The sequence below is a fragment of the Micromys minutus genome, assembly GCF_963924665.1.
Source record: "Micromys minutus genome assembly, chromosome: 9".
Lineage (NCBI taxonomy): Eukaryota > Metazoa > Chordata > Mammalia > Rodentia > Muridae > Micromys > Micromys minutus.
The window spans coordinates 36184749-36207003 of NC_137978.1; the positions used below are offsets into that span (position 1 = coordinate 36184749).

Consider the following 22255-nt stretch of genomic DNA (forward strand, 5'->3'; position numbering starts at 1 on the left):
AGATCTTCTTGTGGTGACCTTGACCCTCTGGTACAGTCAGTTTTATCCTCCACTCTTCCACAAGACTCATAGAGTTCCGCCTGATGTTTGGCTTTGGATCTCTGCATCTGTTTCCATCCACTGCTGAATGAAGCCTCTAAGGATATAGTTTGCTAGGTTTCTATCTATAAACATAACAGAGTATCATTAATAGAATCAGGTTGGCTCTCTCTTTCATGGGATGGGTCTTAAGTTGGGCCCGTCATTGGTTGGCCATTCCCTCCATCTCTGCTCCATCTTCATCCCTGAGCATCTTATAGGCAGGATAAATTGTGGGTTGAAGGTTTTGTGGGTGGGTTGGTGTACCCTTCTATCCACTGGAAGTTCTGCCTGACTACAGGAGGTTGCCACTTCTGTCTCTATTCCCTGCTGGTGGGAAGGAATTTTATCTAGGACTCTAGCTAGTCCCAGAGATGCCCCTACTGACTTCCATTCTCACTCCTAACCCTCTTGCCTCCACTCCCCAGACACCTGGTCATTAATCTTCATACTCCCTCATCCCCTCTTTCCCCCAGGTCCCTCTTCCCATTCACCTCTGATGACTTTTGTTTCCCCTTCTGAGTGAGATTCACACATCCTTCCTTGGGCCCTTCTTATTACCCAGTTTCTCTGGGTCTGTGGATTTGTAGTATGGGTATCCTGCATGTTCACTTATGATTGAGTGCATATTGTATGTGTTTTCTAGGTCTACGTTACCTCAGGATGATATTTTCAAGTTTCATCCATTTGCCTGCAATTTCATGATGTCTTTGTTTTTAATAGCTGAATAGTATTTCATTGTGTAGATGGTCTGGTTTTTTTTTTTTTTTTTATCTATTCTTCAGTTGAGGAACATTTAGGTTGCTTCCAGTTTCTGGCTATTACAAAAAAGCTGCCATGAACATAGGTGAGCAAATGTCCCTGTTGTATAATAGTGTGGCATCTTTTGGCATATGCCCAGGGATGGTGTAGATGGGTCTTAAGGTAGAACTATTCTCATTTTTCTAAGAAATCACCAAATTGATTTCCAAAAGTGGTTGGTACAAGTTTGTATCAATGGAGGACTGTTTTCTTTGTTCCATATTCTCACCAGCATGTGTTGTGGATATCTTTTTTAAAATCACTTTATTTATTTGCATGAATACATATAGAGGCACGGCACACAAGTACTGTGGTATGTATGTGTGGAGGTCAGGATAACTTGGTTGTTTTGGCCATCCACTATAGAGTCTGGGGATTGAGTCAGATCATCAGGTTTGTCTCACAAGTACTTTTTAACCTGATAAGCCATCTCATTGGCCCAAGAGGAGATTCATCTGAGGATACTATGTATCTAGCCATATTTTTAAGATTATTATCATATTATTTTTGTTATTCAACTTCTGAGTTGAGTCTGAGAAAGAGTGAGGATGTGTTTAAAGCAAAGGTTAAAATGAGCAGAGGAGAATTGCAGCCTACGTTTTCCCTCAGCTATAGAAAGGAACAGATACTTTGGTTGTGCAAGAATACCCGTGTGCACTCTTTGGAAGGTGCTGCATGTTGTCTCCAAACTATAATTGTAAATAAAATCTAGGGGTTTTAAAACAATTCCTATTCATAGTTGAAGGTTTTGTGTACATGAAACTTATTTTAACAAATGGGTAGAATTTTGGCTTTTTTTACACAATTGATGGATAGTCTTATAATTGGAATGTTTTGATATCTGTATCAGTGAAATTGTCACAAATATTAAATGAACATTTTCATTATTTCCAAGTTTTTCTACTCAGGCTTCTACTAACTTGGGAAATGGTATAACATGATATTTATTCCAACTTATGAAAGTAGTTCTGCACTCAGTAGGTATTTTTCAGCCAGATGGGATTTTAGTTTTCAGCATTAAAGGACTTGCATATTTCTAGTTAGACTTAATCTTTAATATTGTTTCCTGGTGCTATTATAAAATGGGTGTTTCCTAGTTGCTTTTGCAAGCATAAAGTTCATTTTGTCTGTCAACAATTCTATCCTATGATCTTGTTAATTATAAATTCTATGCATAAAATAACCTGAAATATACTCTGGATAATTACTTCATCTACAAATTCTGACAGCTTTCCTTTTTTCCAACCGTTTTTCTTTCCTCAACTGTGTTGGAAGTTATTGCATTTGTAAGCCACGCTTTTGTTCCTTTTTGACATTTGCTGCTTTTTTTTTATTGGAATAGTTTTAAAACATTTAATTTGTTTAGTTAATATAAATATCGTATTTTTGTTTCAAACTTTTTTTAGTTTAAGTTTATTTTTGTGTTCTATGCTAATTTGCATACTGACATTTTAACTCTACTTACTTACTATTTAAAGAAATAGTATATCACATTCACAGTCTACTTAGTATTGTTTTTTTTTCCATGTAGGCGTTTTTATTATTTTTCTCACCATGAATCTTCCTCATTATAATATATTATCTGTATACATTGCTAATTCTTGCAAAGACAGTGTTAACAATTTTTGCATGAGTTTTAAAACTTAAGAGGAAAAATAATAGTCTTCTATGTCAACATCTGTTTCGGGTGCTTTAATGTATACCTCAAAGTCCCAAGTTTTCTCTATATACGTTTCTTTTGAGCAAAAGACCTTTTAGGTATATTTTACCAATAAATTCACTATTTTTCCGTCTCTGAAAGGGAGACCTTTTCTTTTTTAAAATCATGTCAGTGCATGTGTGTGTGCCTATGCTGAGCTAGATTCTTGTGTATTCTAGGCAGTCCTCACACTCACACATCCTTGCGTCAGCCTCCCAGCACTGGGATTGGCATCCTCACATCATGCCCCTTGTGTTGCTTTCTTGAATGTTTACATTAATAAAACAGTGTGGATTGGTTTGTGTTTGTTCCCTGTAGTTTTGAGAATAGTACTGTCATTTCTGTTGAGAAACCCACTGGTCAGTTTCCTATTAATATTCCCCCGTATACAATATTTTTTTGGAGGGGTTCTGTGTTTATTTTCCAGGATCAATTAGATGTATCTGTTTTTGTTTTCCTTTTGAGTTTTTCCTTGGTTCACTGAGCTGCTCACATTTTCAGATTTGGCTTTTGCTAAATTTTCAAATGTTAGTCATTATTTCTTTTTTTTTTTTTCATGTTCTTTTCTCTATTCTCAATTATATCAATTAGTTATGTTTTTAATTTTGTTTTTACAGTGGTATTTTCACATGTTTGCTATATAGACTAGGCTGGCTTGAATTCACAGAGATCCTCCTGCCTCTGCCTCACAAGTGCTGGGATTAAAGGAATGGACCACCACACCTGGCTTTTTCATGGTTTCTTTTGAGACTTGTATTATTAGAACATTTACCACCTTTCAGGTGGTCTAATTGTTTAGATATTAGCCCTCATCAGATGGAGAGCTGAAAGGTATTTTCTTGTGTTGAATGGATGTCTCATTGCTCTGTTCTGCTTGTCATTCAGAAGGAAGCCTTTATTTTGATGTCATTTTATTTCTTAATTATTTCTTGTTTTCTGTGCTTCTATAGTTGTATACAGAAAATAATTGATTATGCCTGTATCTCGAAACATTTTCCCTATGTTTTTCTTCTAGAATTTTCAGTTTTAGGTGTTATATTAAGGCTTTGACCCATTCTGGGTTGATATTTGTTGGTCTTTAGTTTCAATGTTCTGTCACGTTTCCCTGGCTCTGTTTGTTAAAGAAGCTGCACTTGGTCTGGTGTACTTGGGCACATTTGTTTAGCTAAATGTCCTACTTTGCATTATACTGCTTTGATATAGACCATGACCAAAAGCAACTTGAAGAGGGAAGGATTTATTAAGCTTACACATCTATCACCAAGGGAAGCCAAGGCAGGAACTCAAGCAGAAACCACAGAGGAGGAATGCTGCTCACTGGCTTGTTCTCTGTAGCTTGCTTAGGGGTTTTCTTTAAAAAATGGAACCCAGGACCACATGCCCCATTGTGGCCCTGCCCACAGTGGACAGGGCCCTTTCATCAGTTATTAAGAGAATGCCCACAGGAGTACCTGCAGGCCAGTCTTATTGGGGGAATTTTGTCAACACAGGTTTTTTCTTCCCAGATGATCCTAGTTTGTATCAAGCTGATGGGAAAAAATTTAACCACACTAAGCGTGGGTGAATTTATTTCTGGGTAATCTGTTCTGGTCTGTTGGACTAAGTGTCTGTTTTTATATTAGTACTATGCTGTTTTTGACACTGTGGCTCTGTTGTATGGAATGAAATCACGTGCTGTGATACCTGGGCCTTTACTTTTTGCTCAGAATTGCTTTGTTCGTCTAGAGTTGGGGTGATTTCAATATGAATTTTAGGTTTGGTTGATTGGGTTTTTCCCCTGATTCTGTGAAGAATGCTCTTTTGTATTTTGATGAGTATTGCATTGAATTTATAGCTTACTTTAAGTAGAGTGAACATTTAACAGTGTTCTCACTTATGTAGGCAGCAGGTCTTTCTAAAGTACTTTGTAACTTTTACTGTGAAAGGTTTTTACTTTGGTTAGCTTGATTATCAGATTGCAGGGTGTAAGCTCTTAAGAATTGGGTTGCTTTCATGAGTTCATGCAAAATCATTGGAATTACAGAAAAGCTACTGGCTCTTAATAGTTTTGTATTCTATTTTATAAAGAGCACTTGTCAGTTCTGAAGCTCTCTGCTTTCTCTAGTGTTTGTTTGTTGTTCAAGTTATTACTAATTGTTTTCTCTTTGTCATCTGTATATATGACACTCCCCCGCTGATTGTTCTTTCACAAATAGTATTTATCTAGTTTTTATTTATTTTTATGTTTTAAGTCTCTTTACTGAGCTTTTTCTTATTTTGTTCAAATGTTCTTTATTTCCTGAGCAAATTAGTAATTCATTACAACATTTGAGTCTTAGATAAGCATCTGTGGATTTTTTTTTCCTTTAGGGGTTTCCTTTTGCTTTGAGGGTAGATGAGTCCAGGGCCTGGTGCCTTGTACGATCCCATAGTTACTGTTAGTAATTGATGCCAGTAGCACCAAGTGTGAGCTTTTAAAGTCTGTGCTTAGTTGCGGCATGTGAGGGTGAGATTTCTTGCCAGAGAATTGACACCATGATTACAAGTTATTCATATTTGCCTTTCATACATTCTTAACACTGAGGATAAAATTTTGAGACACATATTCTTTAACTGCAGACAACACTTATGTGTTCTTTTGGAAACTCACGTTTATAACAGTGCATAGGATGAGTACATAAGATCCTGTTTTGTCACTTGTCTATGTAAGCAGTAGTAAGAATATAACAGACCTAAATGAGGGACCTAGTTCTCAGGTGGAGACAGGCATAGATAAAGTCAGAGGGCTGTCCAATCATTATGATGTCCAGACTCTTTCCAATCTTTTCTTCCAGGGTTTCCCAAAAATTGCCTAACTCAGCTTTCAGGCTAAACAGGACTATCCCCACCATATGTATATTTCACTACACAATGTGAGGGAAAGATTGTAGGCAAACAAACAAGCTCCTTTCAAAGAAATGCTGCAGAAGTTGCATGTATTACTCAATACTCATTGACCACGGCACAGTCCCGTGGCCACAGCTAGCTGCAGATAAGTCTGGGAAAGGTGGTCCCTGGGTGCAGCTATGGGTAGATAACTATGGCTGAAAAGGAGAAGTGGGGAAGTTGTTAGGAGCCAGCTCCACCCTGCCACCCTGTCATGAGACTCACTAGTGTAGTAAGGGAGCACCAGCAGACTTGGTAGGATTAGGGCAGTAGCATGCCAGAATACAGTAAAAATGCAGAAGGGATTTTAAATAGCTATTTATTTTCATATTTGCAAAAAAGCACAAAACTGGATATTGGAGAATTTAATAAAATCCCTTCAAACTGTGTCAAATTGTTGAATATACAAGCTAATAATTGTTTATTTTGTTCTTGTATTTTAGGCCTCAACTCCATATAGCATAGATTCAGATTCTTTGGGAATGGAGTGTATTATTTCGGGAAGTGCCTCTCCAACTCTGGCAATCAACACTGTGACTAACAAAGTAATTCTACTTTTTAAACATTTTTAAATGTTCTTGAATAATGGCAATTGTTATGTATGGTGAATTTTAAAGATGATATAAATTTGCTCAATCTATATGTGACAGCTTGAGACTTGAATCTAGAATGTTTGAAGTGTATGTACAAATTCCAGTTGTGGGGCTGTTCTATCGTTTCAGCCACAGAGGAAGTTAGACTGAAGGGTCTCAATTTTAGGGTCTATGAGGGTATCAGAATGAGATCAAGGCCAGCCTGGCCAACTTGGTAATACCTTATCTTCAGAAAAATGTATGGACTGGCAACAAGATAGCTCAGTAGATATAAAGTGCTTGCTACTAAGCCTGAGAACTTAAGAGTTCAGTTCTTAAGGTGAAGCCCACATAATGAAAGGAGAAACGAACTCCTTCAAGTTGTCTTCTGACCACCATGTGCTTACTTGATTGCCCCCCTCCACAAAATAAGTAACTAAATGTAATAAAAGAGTTTTTAAGAAGATATATTTTTTTCCCTAGCATGCATAAGTAAGCCTTGAGTCCAATCCTTAGTAGCATCTCCCCTCCTACCTTCTCCTCCTCCTCCTTCTCTTCCTCCTCCTCCTCCTCCTCCTCCTCCTCCTCCTCCTCATCCTCATCCTCCTCATCCTCATCCTCATCCTCATCATAAAATTAAAACAATTGGAAGAAAATATTTGTTGGGAAGAATTGGGACATGCTTACTGAGAAGTTAAGTGCTAATTTAAATTTTTGACTCAGCCAGTTTCCATTGATAAAATTCTCTATTTTCATTTACCAATTCATTTTAAATTTTGATTGACTTTTCAAATATGTAATTGAAGAAAAGAGTTGTTAAAATTTTATGGAATTTTTCTTAGTTTCTTAGTCTGTGAGGTAACTTGAGGGAGAAAGGGCTCATCCTGGCTCACAGTTGGCGAATACAGTCCATCATAGCAGGTAAATCAGGGCTACAGCGTCATGAGTGTCAGCATCTAGTTTGATTTCTTCATTTTATGTAGTCTCCACTCAGGAATGGTCCTTCCCATGGATCAGTTAATCTAATGAAGATAATCACTCACGGGTATGTTCAGGCCCCTTCTCATGGGCGAGTCTAGATCCTGTCAGGTTGACAACAGTAATCATCACAGAAATCAACAGAATCCAATAAAACAAACAATTTCCATAATTCTGGCAATGTATTAGAAACCATTGTAGTGGTGGTCAACCTTTTTTTGTGATATTCAAGTGTAGAAATGCACCCAGAAATCCTATTTGCTGGTCTGCTATATTTTTGGAGATGTTGGTGGCTAAATACACAGTTTAGTGCAAATGCCTCTGTTCCTCAAGGCAGTTCTTGTGTGCTGGAAGTCTAATAGCTTTGGGAGCTTCATGAGGCAGCCTTTCCTGTGGAGCACAGGAGTCTTAAAACTTCATCTTTGTTGTTTTGCTCACAGTCTTCACTCTTGTTTCACCTTTTCCCCATAGCCTCTGCCTTCTTTTTCTAGCCTGTCTACACTTTGTGCTTTCATTTTTCTCACCTATATATGTAAATACAAATGTATACATCGTTGCACCTTTGAGATTTGTTTGTAGGAAGGTAAAGACTGTCAAGAATCTGTGATGTAAACAGATTCAGTCTTGAAAGGACAGTGACAGTAGAAGTATAATAGTTTGTCTTCCCACATGGCAGTCTGTAGAGTGACCAGTGTCCTGAGGGTTAGGACAGTGTTTGTGTGTGTCCTAGTCGCGATGGAGTTTGGGGAGGTCCCAGTAGTCCTGCTAGTATATCTTGAATAGAGCCTAGATGTCTAAATAGCATCTCTAATGATGGGCATTTAAAGTGAAAAATTTCTGATGAAGTTTTTATAGTTTGAAACCAGAATCTCTAATACAGCTTTTGTGGTAGTCTGAGATGCTGATGGCTTAGACATGGACAGCTGAAGCTATTATATAATGAGAAAGAAATAATGGTTGGATCTTCTGATTAAATTGTGTGATGTTTAAAGGAGTTACAGTTTTTAGATCTTATTTTCAGATAACTAATACCAGCCAAACCATTCTACCATTTCCCTACCAAACCTGTGCAAACACTAGTGAATCTATACAAAGGGCCAAAAACGGAAGGAGGAAATGGAGACAGAAACATTGGTCATGGGGAAGGCAAATACATTAGGCAAGATACATTTTTCTTTTGGGACATTTCCTACTTGACAGACCCTGACAGGGGCCACAGAATAGGAACCCATGACAGATGTGAGAGCTACAGAAGCCAGAGGGATGGGACATGAAATGAATGAATACTTAGGAGAAAAGATCCTGAAGGATACCAGAAGTTGAAGTTTATGTAAGCAAAGTCCACTTTTAAGCATTTTTGAAATCCCAATTCTGTGAGCTTGGTCTCACATATAAAGAAAATAGACTCAACACTAGCTGGAATCTATCAGTCTTTCCAAACAGGGGACAAAGATTGCACTTCACAGTCTTCAGTGAGAGCTGTGGTGAATAATGAATGTAGGCTGCCAAGTTAGATTACATAGCATTTGTCCTATGAGTAAGGACAGACCATTATAGACTAGCCTCAACTGTTTGTAGGTGGATAAATATTTTTGTTAAAAGACAGCTAAATCCTATTTAGAGATCATCTGGAGCCATAATTTTCCACAAATTACTGATTGCAGTTCCATGCCTTATGAATAAACCATCGCTGCTCTGGGTTATTTTAAAAAAATAATACAATATACTAGTATAATAAGGAAACATAGTAAATCTCAAAAGTAAGACGGGAAGGAACAGAAAAGAATTGGGAGGAAAGAAAACAGAGTTTTTAAACTTAGTTAATACTAGGAATAGCATGAAATGTAAATACAAGCAACACTTGACTTACAGGTAAGAGTTTTAGATTGGTTGGAGGAAAAGATACAGTTCTTCAGTACTTAAAGGATTCATCCTAAGTGAAAAGTTGTGTTTTATAAGGGAGTATTTATATTGATTAGGAAGTGACAATTTTTGTATACATCTAATAGCATATGTTCAAATGGACAGGATTGAAAGAAAAAATGAACCAATAATTATTTGTAATATTAGAGTTTAGCATGTCAATAAATTCAGAACAAGAATATCAAGATTATGGTAACAAATTTTAAAATTCCATTAGAGTTGTGGGAATTTTGAACCCAAATTAGGAAATTAAATTATATACAGTGTATATACCAATTGCATAATATATTTTTCCGTACCCATGGAATAGTTACCAAAATCAGTATTTGGAAGGCGTGTTATAACATACAAATTGTTTTTCCCATAGAATGGAATTAGGATTACAAGTCATAGCAAAAACATAGTCAGAAAGTTCCTTCAGAATTTGTAAGTTAAGCAGTGTGCTTCTAATTTACACCCATGGATCAATGATATGTCATATTAATTAGAAAATACTTTAAATCAATGAAATACAAGTGACTCCAAAGGCTGTGAGACATAAAGTAGTAGTCTCAATTAAATATTAATGGTTTAAGTATCTGGAAACAACCAAAACAAATGCAGTGAAGGACTATGGTTTAAAAAGGAGGGTTGCGAAATAGGAAGTATTTTATATAGCAATAATCAAATGAGAATCTGGTGAACATTTATAAGGTCTCAAACCCCTGTCTGTAGAAGGTGAAAGTCCTAATGTATGAGGTAAGAAAGTCCCAGGCAGCAGTTGAGTGTGCTGATGCATACCTGCAGCCTTAGTGTTTCTCTTGGAGCAGCAGAAAGGACCAGGAGGGAGAGAAGTAGGAACAACCCATAATTGGAGAAAGGCAATAATCAGACCAGAAATAACTGGCAGAAAATAAAGCCACAACTAAGTAAATACACAATCTTTATGTAGAAGATGATTGTAAAGAAGTTAGTGTTTCTTGTTGCTGTTGATACTTTGCTAGTCAAAATCCTGATGTGCTTTTGGGTAAGGAAGGTGGGAGGGAGGGAAGAAAGTAGAAGGAATGGAGGGAGAGATGTAGATAAATGACAAAGCAAGGTGTGTGGGATAATGGGCCTGTGGGAAAGCTCAGTTGGTAAGACAATTGTCCCATGTAGTAGTTACTACTCATTTGTATGACTAGAATGAATTCAAGGGAGAAAGGGTTCACGCTCACTACTGTGGGATGTCATGGCAGCAAGAGCTAGCTGGTCCTGCATCGGCCTGCGAAAGCAGAGAGTGAACAGAAAATGGTGTAGCACTACAGAATCTCAAGGGTCACACCCTCTGAAGGCCTTGGAGCCTCCCCAAATGGCAGCACTAAATGGAGACCACATGTTAAACATGTATGTGAGTGTGTGGGAGACATTTCATATTCAAACAGCAGAAGCTAACAAAGACAAGTGCCTGAGTGAATTTTAGAATTCTTGTAAAGACACTGGATATGATGAGGTACATTTGTGACCCTCATACTGAAGAGGTGGAGAAAGGAGGATCTGTGGCTCAGTGGCTGGCCAGTCTACTAGCCTAGGTGGTAAACTCTAGGTAACTGAGAATCACTGTCAGAAAGAGGTGGATAATGTTGCTGAACTTGGCACCTGAGGCAATCTGCCTTGCATATACACATATTTAAATGAGGAGTTTCTCCCAAATATTAAGCAAGAGAAAGCTTACTATAAATTAAACTAGTACTAACATAAGACTAGACAGACTCTGAATAAATCCAGCAATGCTTTCAATAAGCGTAAAAGGAAAAATTATCTTCAGTGTAAAAAAATCATTTTTAGGTAGGTCTTATATCTAAATTATAAAAGATGATAATGTTCTTAGATAAAATATTTTTAATAGGGGGAAGGCAATAATATTTAGAGCAGATAATGTAACAGGAAATAAGGTTTTGTGAAAGAGAAACCACGATTTTAACATAGAAAAACCTGGCAGTAGTGGTAGATCTCCATGTGATGAGATTGGAGATGACAGACAGCCATTCCTGATGTGGATGGTTAGGGGCAGCAGCAGGGTCTGGGGAAAACAGAGGTAGGTAATGTCATTCCCAAAATGTAGTCAACTGTGGATGTCTGAGTAACTCAGTGGTTTGTAGTGAGTCTGTTGAGTTCAGAACTGGCTTCATAGTAACATATTTAAGGTTTTAAAATTTGTATTTTTACTGGTGTGCCAAATTGGTGGGTAACATTAGCTAAACTTTGTTAATTGAAGCATGATACCCTTTATATTCTTCACCACTATAGATGTAAGCTAAATAAAAACCAGGAAAAGGTTTTATTATCACAGAACAGACTTCTGCTTTGTATTCGTGGACAGAACACAAAACAAAGTGTTTCGAAGAAAAGCATGTGTTTTTGAGTTAGAAGCTACTGTGTTTGTGGGTTACTGATTTCAGTGGAGAGAACAACTAACAGATTAGTTAGTGTTGACAAACACTTTTATAATGAACACTGTGATTCTGGTAATTTAGAATTCTAGGAAACTCCACTACAGTCAATCTGCTAGCTTCCATTACTAAGATGCCTCAAGTGATAATGGGGTGATGTTAACATGTTAGGTTTTGTTTGTTTTCAATGTTTAGTGAAATATGTCAACACTTACAAGATGACTTAAGAAACATTTTCAAATGGTGTCATAACATTATGTCTAGATAAATGGTCACTTGGAGGTACAAGGTAGAATAGTAGATTTTAATAACTAAAAAGTTATTTGCCGGTGGCTAGAGTGATGACTCAGTAGTTAGAGCACTAACTGCTCTTTCAAAGGTCCTGAGTTCAATTCCCAGCAGCTACATAGTGGCTCACAACCATCTCTAATGGGATCCGATACCATCTTCTGGTGTGTCTGAAGACAGCAACAGTGTACTAATATATAGAAAAAAATAATTCAAGAAATTTTAAAAAGTTATTTGCCATGGTTACTAATTATGTATTGCAACTTCAGTTTTTATAATCTTGATACTTCAAAGACTATGCACAGTTACATGAGAAGTTCATTAATGCTTAAGCAACACAGTGACAAACTTTCTCTGGAAGCAGCTAATGAGAAGCTATTTGCTATCAAGCGGACCTCAAGAATTTACGAAAATGTAGAACATTGCTCTCTTGTTTTACTTGTTTACTGGATAATGTTAATATGCAATTGGATTAATGTTATTTTAAATGAATTAATCAGTTAAATTACGTGATAATTTTTAATATACCAGATAATGCCAATTTTTAAAAATTGTATATCCTTGGTTCTATGAGTATGTGTTTTTGGTTTCAGAGACACTGGAGCCCATGAATATTTTAAGGGAGTACACTTGTATGCATGTATGCATTGACACACAATATATAAAACTACACGAGATTTTTAACCTTCCGACAGTAGTGTCTACTAATTACATCCACTAAATTTCTTTTATATTCTAGATAAGTATGTATTTTAGATTGGGAGCAGTAAGAAAATTGTTTCATGGTGAACAAGGAATTACCATTGGAACATAGATTTGGTGCAAAAACTGAAGGAAAGACACTGGTGTTTTCTCTCTCAGGTGTCTGTAGTGCTACTTTACAATCCTCTAAATGATAGGACCTGTGTGTTGAGGTGTTGCTTTACTTTTCATTCCAGGTAACGTTGTACAACACTGATCAAGATGGTAGTGATAGCCCTCGAAGCAGCCTTAACAACAGTCTCTCAGACCAGAGTTTGGCATCTGTTAATTTGAACAGTGTTGGAAGTGTACATAGTTATACACCGGTAAGTCCTGATGAAGTTAATTGATGAATGTTCATTTAGTACAAAAATTTAACTAAGCATACTTGAAATGCCAATTTAAAAAATGTAGAACTGGGTTATTGAAGTGGCCCTGAGGATTCCATTCCCACGATCCAGATGTGCAGGGAAAGAACTGACCTGCACATGTGTGCCATGGACATGCATGTCCAGACATAGAAATAGAGTAAGTGAAAGATGAAGTGTGTATTTCTCACTCATCAGTTTATGATGTGTGCCCATGAAGCAGACTTATTCTTTCATTCAGTCTGGAAAACGAAGTCTTGCCACGAAGGGGCTTGTGTGTGAATACTCTTGTGTTCATCTGTTACCTCTGAGGAGAAGACTTAGGGATGACCAATGCTCTTTTCAGAGGGTCTAGTTAAGAGTACTGAGCCAAGAGTTGCAGAACACTCTGTTCATTAGTGTAATATTGATAGGGACATTCTAGGGACAAAACATAGGAAACATGTATAGGACAAAGTCAGTCTTCTTCACCCATGGATATGAAAATCAGAGAATTCTTGCTCCAGTTAGGTTTCTGTTGCTGTTATAGCATAACCAAAACCAACTTGGGAAGGAAACATTTTATTTTCTTAAAGCATACCATCCATTATAGGAAGTCAAGGCAGAAACTCAGTACAGTAACCTGGAAGCCCAGGCTGCTGCAGAATCCACTGAGGAATATTGCTTATTGACTTATTCTCAATGGCTTGCTCAGCCTGCTTTCTTATAGCACCCAGTCCCACTAGCCAGGGTAATGCTGCTATAATAGGCTGAGCCCTCCCACTACGATCATTAATTAAAAAAAAAAAAAAGTCCCACAGATTTAACCCACAGGCCAAAATAATGGAGGCATCTTCTCAGTTGAGGTTCCCTCTTCCCAGATGGCTCTAGCTTGTATCAAGTTGACAAAAACCTTCCTAGTACAACATTCAAGTCCCTGATATGTAATAGTGTAGTATTTGCACATGGCCTATACAGTTCAGTTATTTCTGTGCCTTAGATACTTAATAAATGTACATGTGATGTGCATTATACACTAAAATACACTGTAATTTAGACAATAGTAGAAGAGAAAAACTATTATCTGTTTAATACCAAAAATTTTTACCAAATTTTTTTTAATCTGTTTGGTTGAATCCACAGACATGGAACTCACAGATGTGGAGAGCCTATTATACTTAGGTGATTAAAGATTATTATATAAAAAGAATAAAGTGAAGTAAGCAAACATTTAATGATTTTACATTGCTTAAGTGTAATGTCTTGATACCAAAAAACAGGATTTAGCATCATAAGATGAGTGTGAACATTAAGCATTTATTGAGAATATAGCTCAGTCTACACTGCTTGTGTAGCATGCATGAAGCCTCAAGTTTGCCGGGTGGGACAACTGTGTAATCACAATACTTGAAATGTGGAGACAGGAGGATCAGAAGTTGAAAGACCAGTTTTAGACTGAGGCTGGGATTCCTGAAACTGGCTCTTAAGAGGGTGGGGTTGGGTGGCAGAACATTTCCTCAAACTAGAGGACAAAAGAGCTAACATGCCTGTTCTGTGTCAGAGTGCTCAGTTAGGCATATAGATTGCTGTTTTCATTTTAACAGCAGAGTCACCACCCAGAGAGGGTGCCTCATGTCTTTAGTTCTAGCACTCTAAAGGCAGAGGCATACAAACGCAGGACAATCTGAGTTTGAAGGCAACCTGGCCTACAGAGCAAGTTCCAGGACAGTCAGGGCTACACAGAGAATTCCTGTCTCTAAAACCTGGTTGTTGTTGTTGGGGGGTGGAGGGAGTTGCAAAAAAAAAAAAAAAAAAAAAAAAAACCCACCAACAACAGTGTCAGTCAAATAGTTCTTAAGCAACAGTGGGTAGTGCTTCTTGTCACAAGTCCATAGCCCAAGAGGATATGTAATTAGCAGTTTTATTACTTACATAGGCCAACTTTTAAATCTATATAAAACTTAAAAATATGTAATTCTGAATAAATAATACTGTGTAGTATAAAAGAGGTCAAAATGGTGTATCAGTTCCCCAAATCTCACATGGCAATATCCAACCAGAATATCCAGGTGACAGGCTACATGAGTAATGGTTTGCTATAGTGGAGGAATAGATTTTATATGGCAGCTGAGCAGTTTTAGGGCATTTAGTAACAGCCATTTGGGGAATAAGAAAGACCATGACTCACTGAACCAGGGGCATGGATGAGAAGCTGCCCTATGGTTACCTCACAAAATAGGAGGGCAGATGAAAACCACTACTCATCACGTGTTTGGGAATTACTGCAAGCACACCATTAACATCCTGCCGTTGAGCTTTACCTTTACCATTTGTGTGGTGGTGTATAAGTCCTCAGCATGCAACTGGTGAAACCATACCCATTCATACATTCTTTAAAATTTATTTTTATCTTATGTGTATGGGTATTTTATACACATATGTGTCTGTGGATGGGCATGTGGTAGCCTTCAGTTCCCCTGAAAATGGTATTTGAAAAAACATAAGCAAAATAAAATATTTCCTTGTTATTGCAAATATCTTATGAGCATCATTTTGAATAACTAATTTTCAGTGAGTATACAGACCTTAACTTACAGAACACTAACCAAATGGTAGTTTATCACTTTTTGATAAAGTCTTTCAAAAATACAGTTGATGGAGGACTGTAGGTATAACTCAGTGGCAGAGCATTTGCTGGCATATGCAAGGCCTTGCGTTCTATCCCTAGTACTACAAAAAATAAAAATAAAAAAAGATACGTGGTCTTTAAAAAATGTCATTTTAGGTTGTACTGCTTCAGAAGTAAAAGATAATTGCTCACAGCTGCATATGCCAGACTAGCTGACCTTTGAGCTTCCCAGCATTCTCTACCTTGCCTTAGAACTGCTGGGATTCCAGATGCATGCCCCTGTATCCACCTCTGCTTTGGTTCTAGGGATCCAAACTTGGGTCCTCATGATCACATATGTGTCATGGTATGCAGGCAGCTAACTCAGCACAAGTATAGCACAGAGACTCCCTTTAAACTTAACCTACATGTGTGCGGTGCTTCTGATTTTTTGAGGTACTGGTTATATTTCTGTGCAACCTGCATAACTCAAGGCTCCTGCCTGTTTCTTTTTGTTCAGGATCTCCTTTTTACAGATTTGGGAGTCATTGTGTTGGGTTTCTTTTATGGGCAGAGAGGTTGGTGTTAGGGTTGTTCTCAGGGTCTTGTACCTGCTGGGCAGGCCTTCCCCCAGGACCTGCAGCCCCTGTCTTCTTCCATTCTTGTTCCCTTTAGTCAACATCCTTTCCTCCAGAAAATGAATAATGCTGTTTTGCGCAATGTCATACAATCTGCTGATATTTGACACAGACAAATAGAAGCAGTGTAAGTAGCTCTATATAATATAGTGCAGTCTACGGAAATCATGATGAAGAGACTGAGAGAATTCCAGTCTTATCTCAATTGACTCATTGTTTCTCTTATGCGTGTGGAGGCTGGATTAGATTGCTTTGATTCCTCAAGCTCCATGCAAGTGCTTTCCCCCCTCTGACACTAAAGGGTGTGCCTGGCCAGAGAATGGAAAACCCACAGGCTGAGGTTATTCACTTGGATTCCAAAGCTGGAACTAATACTGAGCCATTATATTTGTTGTTTTCTTTTATTAGGTCACTAATCATCCAGAACCAGTCTCTCAATCATTAACGCCTCAGCAGCAGCCACAGTACAACCTTCCAGAAAGAGATAAACAGCTGCTTTTCACAGAATACAATTTTGAAGATCTCAGTGCCTCATTCCGGAGTCTGTATAAGTCAGTTTTTGAGCAGTCACTTAGTCAGCAAGGTGAGCTTCTTTTTAAATGTCCTCTTTTGGTAACATGAATGTTTTAATTTCACAGACCATCTCTTAGACCTGCTAATTTTAGAGAGTTATGATGAGGCTTGGGATTATATTATACCACTTTTGGCTTACTGAGCTGTGTATATTTATGTTGTGGCAAAGGAAAAATATTAATTTCAAGCTGCATGTAGAGTTTACTTGATTATGAGGGCATTCTGGAGCATTGTGCTGAAGAATTCTCATACCACACCTGTGGCGCATGGGATCTGTGATTGGTGGAGATAACGCCACAAGAAAGCATGGGCCTTGTTTTTGTTCTGACTAGTATTCACAGCGAGATAGCCACTAGAGTTTAATAGCACCAAGTTTGTGGTTTGTTTATGGCACCATTAAAAAAATTGCATGTATACATGTGAATTCGGATTTCTTACATGTGCCTTGCTCTGTAAATATACTGCTGCAGGTGTCATAAGATAGAAGGAAATCTGACCATAAATGATCTCACTCTATTTTCAGGTTTAATGAGCATACCTTCGGAATCCTCCCAACAGTCCCACACTTCATGTTCCTATCAACACTCTCCTAGCAGTACAGTGACCTCTCACCCACACAGCAACCAAAGCAACCTGCCCAACAATCATAGTGGCCTCAATGCTACAGGTAGTAATTCGGTTGCACAGGTTTCGCTGTCCCACCCCCAGATGCACACACAACCCTCTCCACATACACCCCATAGACCTCATGGTTTACCACAGCACCCGCAGCGTCCCCAGCACCCAGCATCACACCCACAGCAGCACAGCCAACTACAGCCACCTCACTCCCAGCACCCCCCTCCACATCAGCATATACAACACCATCCAAACCATCAGCATCAGACGTTAGCACATCAGCCGCCACCACCCCCTCCACAAGTATCCTGTAATTCTGGTAAGTTTCTTGTGCTTTTGTTGGAATAGCTGTAAATTAGATCTGCCTTGTATTATTTGGGCCTCCTGTGGTATTTACTACTGAAACCCCTTTTATGTGTTTAATCTCTTCTTACTATAGTTCATTCACTCCTTGATTAAAATGCATTGGAAACATAGGCAAACTCAGCCTTCCTTACAGTTTTAGTTAAATTCTTATATTGACCTGACACTGCTTCTAGTGATATGAAGGAATGAGATGTCTGTTTGCAGACTTGCACACACACTATGTGATTGTAAAAGATAGTGCAAGTTATGTATACACCATAAAGAATTGCATTTGGATCCTCAATATAGCTCTGTAACTCTGAGTAAATTACTTGATTTTGGGTTTTGGATTTTGGGAGTTTCTAAACAGGTGGTCTGAGCTGGTCTCAAACATGCAATTTAACTTTTACTAAAACAAAATTCAGGTATTAAGTAGATTCTATAATAGAATCGAAAATTTTCTTCCATAATAGGTTATTTTCTAAACAGTTTTGAGTTATTTTTAGATACATGACTTAAGAAAGTTGTCAAATAGAATTAAAACTTTCAGGGACAGAGCAGATGGTATTGCATGCCTTATTGATATCAATATAATTTAATAACTTAGGTCTGTATGTTCTGAGGGAGTGATTAATGAACAGACAGATTGGGTGGTTTTGAGGAAATGGAAGTCTGGTGCCAGGGAAAAGAAAGTCCAGTTGGAATTGAAACAGTTGTTGGTAAACCTAGGTTAGCTTTTTTGTCAGTGGCACCATACAGAGTAAAGATATCCGTAGGAAGTTAGAAGTAATTACAGTGGCTCTGATAATAAGTCATTCCTGTGAATTATATATCCCATGTGTGTGAGGTGGGATAAAACAGATTTTTTTTTATCATTGTGTATTAGATAACCCAGATACATAGTTATTATTCCAGATCAAGTAAAACATAGCACATCTTGTAAATAGGAAAAGCCTAACTCCAAAGAGCTGAAGCAGTTTGTAGGAGATCACAATGCCAATGGGTGGTAGAGCTAGGGATTCATGACCTGACTATTGATGCTCATAACCATACTCTAACCTGTCCTAGAGTTAATAGCATTGTCCACATGACCTTTTAGGTGTTTCAAGCGATTGGTATGCAACACTCGATATGCTGAAGGAAAGCTGTCGAATTGCCAGCAGTGTTAACTGGTCAGACGTAGACCTTTCACAGTTCCAAGGTAAGGATTGGTTTCTTTCACATAGAACCAATTAATCATGAATGTTTTTCCTGGAACATTTTTGCTTTATAGGTCAAATCAGTATTTCCTGCCAGGTGTGTTAGTGTGTGCCTGCTTTCCTAGTGCTTGGTAAGCTTGAGATTGAAGGATTGCCAAGAGAGAGCCAGCTATTGACTAGGTAGATAGTAAATACTGCTCCAGTCAGAAATACATAACAAGGTTCTAACCACCCCCCCCCCAAAAAAAAAAGAAACATGGCTTTTTAAAAAATTTATTTATGCATATGAATAACACTGTAGCTGTCTTCAGACACACTAGAAGAGGGCATCAGGTCCCATTACAGATGGTTGTGAGCCACCGTGTGGGTGCTGGGAATTGAACTCAGGACCTCTGGAAGAGTAGACAGTGCTCTTACAGCTGAGCCATCTCTCCAGCCCAATGGTAGTGTTCTTAAAGGGCACATAAAAATTTCTAATAAATTGGACAATTGATATAGGAAAACATTACATAGGAGAATTTTTCAGGAATATTGGCTATGTTTAAAGAATCAGGTTTTGCACTGTATGTTCTGGTCTGTATATGAAGATTGCTAACATATCCATGCATGCCGCAGTTCATATGTACAGCTCAAAGGAGTCAATTAATGTCCTTTTACATATGGACTCTTAAGGTTTGAATTTAGGTCATCAAGTTTGCACAAACACTTTTCCCAGCTAAGCCGTATCTGCCTAATTTATATTTTGTATGCTATGTGTGGATATGGTTCCATATGTGCAGGCCAGGGGTTGAGATCTCTTTCTCTCTGGTTTCTTCACCTTATTTTTGAGACAGTCTCTCACTGAACCTGAAGCCTACTGTTTTGACTTAGGATGGCCAGCATCTGGTGATCTTCCTTGTGTGTTGTGTCCATTGTGGTTTTGTGGTTTTTCTATCTCCTGTTTGTATTCTCTCTCCTGTCCCCACCTCACCTTCTCAGTGCCTGGGTTACAGCTACATGCCATAGTTCTTGAAGGCTTTAGGTAGGTTATGGGGATCCAAATTCAGACGCTCCTACAGTTCTGTCCTCTCTTTTGAGACAGGGTTCTATACGTCCCTGGAACTTACTAAGTAGCCTAGGCTGGCTGGCCAGTGAGGGAGTCCTAAGGATCTGTCTTCACTTCCCCCAAACACCAAAATCACATGTATGCCACTAAGTATGGCCACGTTTTGTAACGTTCTGAGCACACATATACTCTGTGAGTGACTGGAGACTAAGGCTGAGAAGACTGTGCGGGTGTTTTGCAGTGTTAGCCATGCTCACTGTGTCTCACATGCTTTCCTTGTAGGTCTGATGGAGAGTATGAGGCAGGCGGATCTCAAGAACTGGTCATTAGATCAGGTTCAGTTCGCTGATCTCTGTTCCTCTCTTAATCAGTTCTTCACACAGACTGGCCTTATCCACTCGCAGAGTAATGTTCAGCAGAATGTCTGTCATGGTGCCATGCACCCAGCAAAGCCTTCCCAACACATCGGGGCAGGTATGGGATCAATATACTTCCATGAGCTCAATGTTCTAGGTAATAATGTAATGTGTCACTCAGGGGACATTTGTTTACATTGTGATGTTTTTAAAAAATGAGTGATGGCAAATGATTTACAGAAAGTGTGTCTTTAAAATTCGAAGGCAAAAGTCTATTTTGTTGTGATTTGTGTGAATTATTTACTTTGTGATTCTTTATTGCTATTAAACAAGTCTCTAAAAGATACTTGTTTTTTTTAAACATAGTTAAAAATTATTTACAGTGAAAATCAAAGTGTTACATCCTTTAAGGTTGATAAATTTAAAAGTCTAAGGTTCATTTGAAGAACATACATAATGAATGGCAAGTTATCATGCAGGCTTTGTGATGAGTGCATAGAAAATGAGAAATAGTGGTGTATTATCCCCCTGCCCCTTGGGAGGGAGGCAGGGCGGGGCAGCTTGCTCCTGCTTCTGTCAAGTTTCTTCTGTTTTTTTCCTATATGTAAGTTGAGGGGTTGTTGGGCTAGGTCATCTCTGATGCCATCTCAAGTCTGGGCACAGGTCTGGCTTTCCCTGAGGCTAGTGAGATCCAATGTGCCTTACCTTATTAATATAGGGATCGGCTTTCTTCCCTTCTTAGGAAACACGGTAGTTACTTTTAGTTTCGTTGCATTGGTTGCATTCAAATGCAATTTATGTGATAACTAACATTCCTAGGAACATGGTCTAAAAATCGGTGTTCACTCACATGGACAGTCAAGGGGATAGTTCAGGACAGTAGAGAAATGGGCAGCAGCACAAGAGCCTTTGAGCCGGGACATCTGGATTCCAAGTCCTGACAGTGCCAAAGTTATGCCTTGGGCAAGCTGCTTAACTTTTTTGAGCTTCCTTTGACCTCTGTAAAAAGAAGAGGTGATTTCTGGTCTGGCTTTCTGTGGGCAGTGGGAGGGTCAAGAGAAGTCATGGATGTGGAAATAAGTTTGAACTGTAATGAAGTGACAACTGTAGATGTCCTCGCATATGAACTTATGCCAGTGTTCCCTGCACCTAGTATAACACCCTGTACCAGAAGCCATCTGCATTTCAGAAGGAATAGTTCTTCCTTCCTTCCTTCCTTGAATTTGTGTAGGTAGCCATTTCATTAAGATTCTAGTGCTTGCCTTATTTTGATGATAGTGGTAACATGTTTTTTCTCTTTGTGTTTTTTAACTTGATTAGGAAATCTGTACATAGATTCCAGGCAAAGTCTCCCTCCCTCAGTGATGCCCCCCCCTGGCTATCCTCATATCCCACAGGCGCTCAACACTCCAGGAACTACGATGGCAGGTAATGTCTGTGTATTATATTGGGGGCCTAGAGCTTTAATACTGTAAAGCATGGGTGTCCAGCAGTAAATGAGGCTGCTTTGGGAAGCTGTGAACTTTCTCTATGGCCTGGGCTATAGAGTATCTTTGAAGATTTTTTATTTTGATGGACTTAATGCAGCTTTGGGGGGGGGGGTCTGTGTTGATTAGCTTCTGAGAATTCTGTTCTATTGGTTTTAAAGAATGAATCTACTTGTTTCCAGGCTAAAGGTCTAATTTGCAAGTAGCAAGGATACTAGTGCATGCTGTTAGAACTAGAAGGAGTCTTAAGGATCACCTAGATGAGGAATCGGGGCAGAGAGGCTATCTAGAACTCCCGGGTTAGTGAATGGAAATCATGCCCTTTACCTTGCCCTTTACCTGTCTGAGAAAAAGACAGTACGTGGTATTTATTTGCCAGTGAGGATATGTGTGATCTGGATAGACCTATGTGCTAGGCAGTGGGGAAGGACTGGGCGCACTTGCCGTGTCATTAAATGAAATGGAAGGGATGTGTCTGCTTTTCTACTCCCTTTCTCACCCAACTAGTGATTTGTAGATACCAAGATACAGTGGCTAGAGCTCAAGCCTGATTGCCTGTCTTCTGCCTGCCTGACAGAGTGAGGCATTGATCTTTCTGTTAAAGACACGTCAACCATTCCTGTTATAGTATATGATACTGAAAA

The 22255-nt window shown here is 38.5% G+C and overlaps 1 protein-coding gene across 2 annotated transcripts in view; it reads left to right on the forward strand.

Annotated features, from left to right (window-relative positions):
* Positions 1-22255, forward strand: part of FOXJ3 (forkhead box J3) — an 86533-nt gene that overhangs the window by 60680 nt on the left and 3598 nt on the right. The window contains exons 6-12 of one of the 2 annotated variants that reach the window (XM_080921788.1): positions 5926-6027; positions 12593-12721; positions 16397-16571; positions 17085-17498; positions 18624-18725; positions 20051-20242; positions 21445-21552. In XM_080921788.1, coding sequence (XP_080777914.1) covers positions 5926-6027; positions 12593-12721; positions 16397-16571; positions 17085-17498; positions 18624-18725; positions 20051-20242; positions 21445-21552 — 1222 coding nt within the window. The remainder of the gene's footprint in view (positions 1-5925; positions 6028-12592; positions 12722-16396; positions 16572-17084; positions 17499-18623; positions 18726-20050; positions 20243-21444; positions 21553-22255) is intronic. The other variant, XM_080921789.1, reaches the window with a different exon arrangement.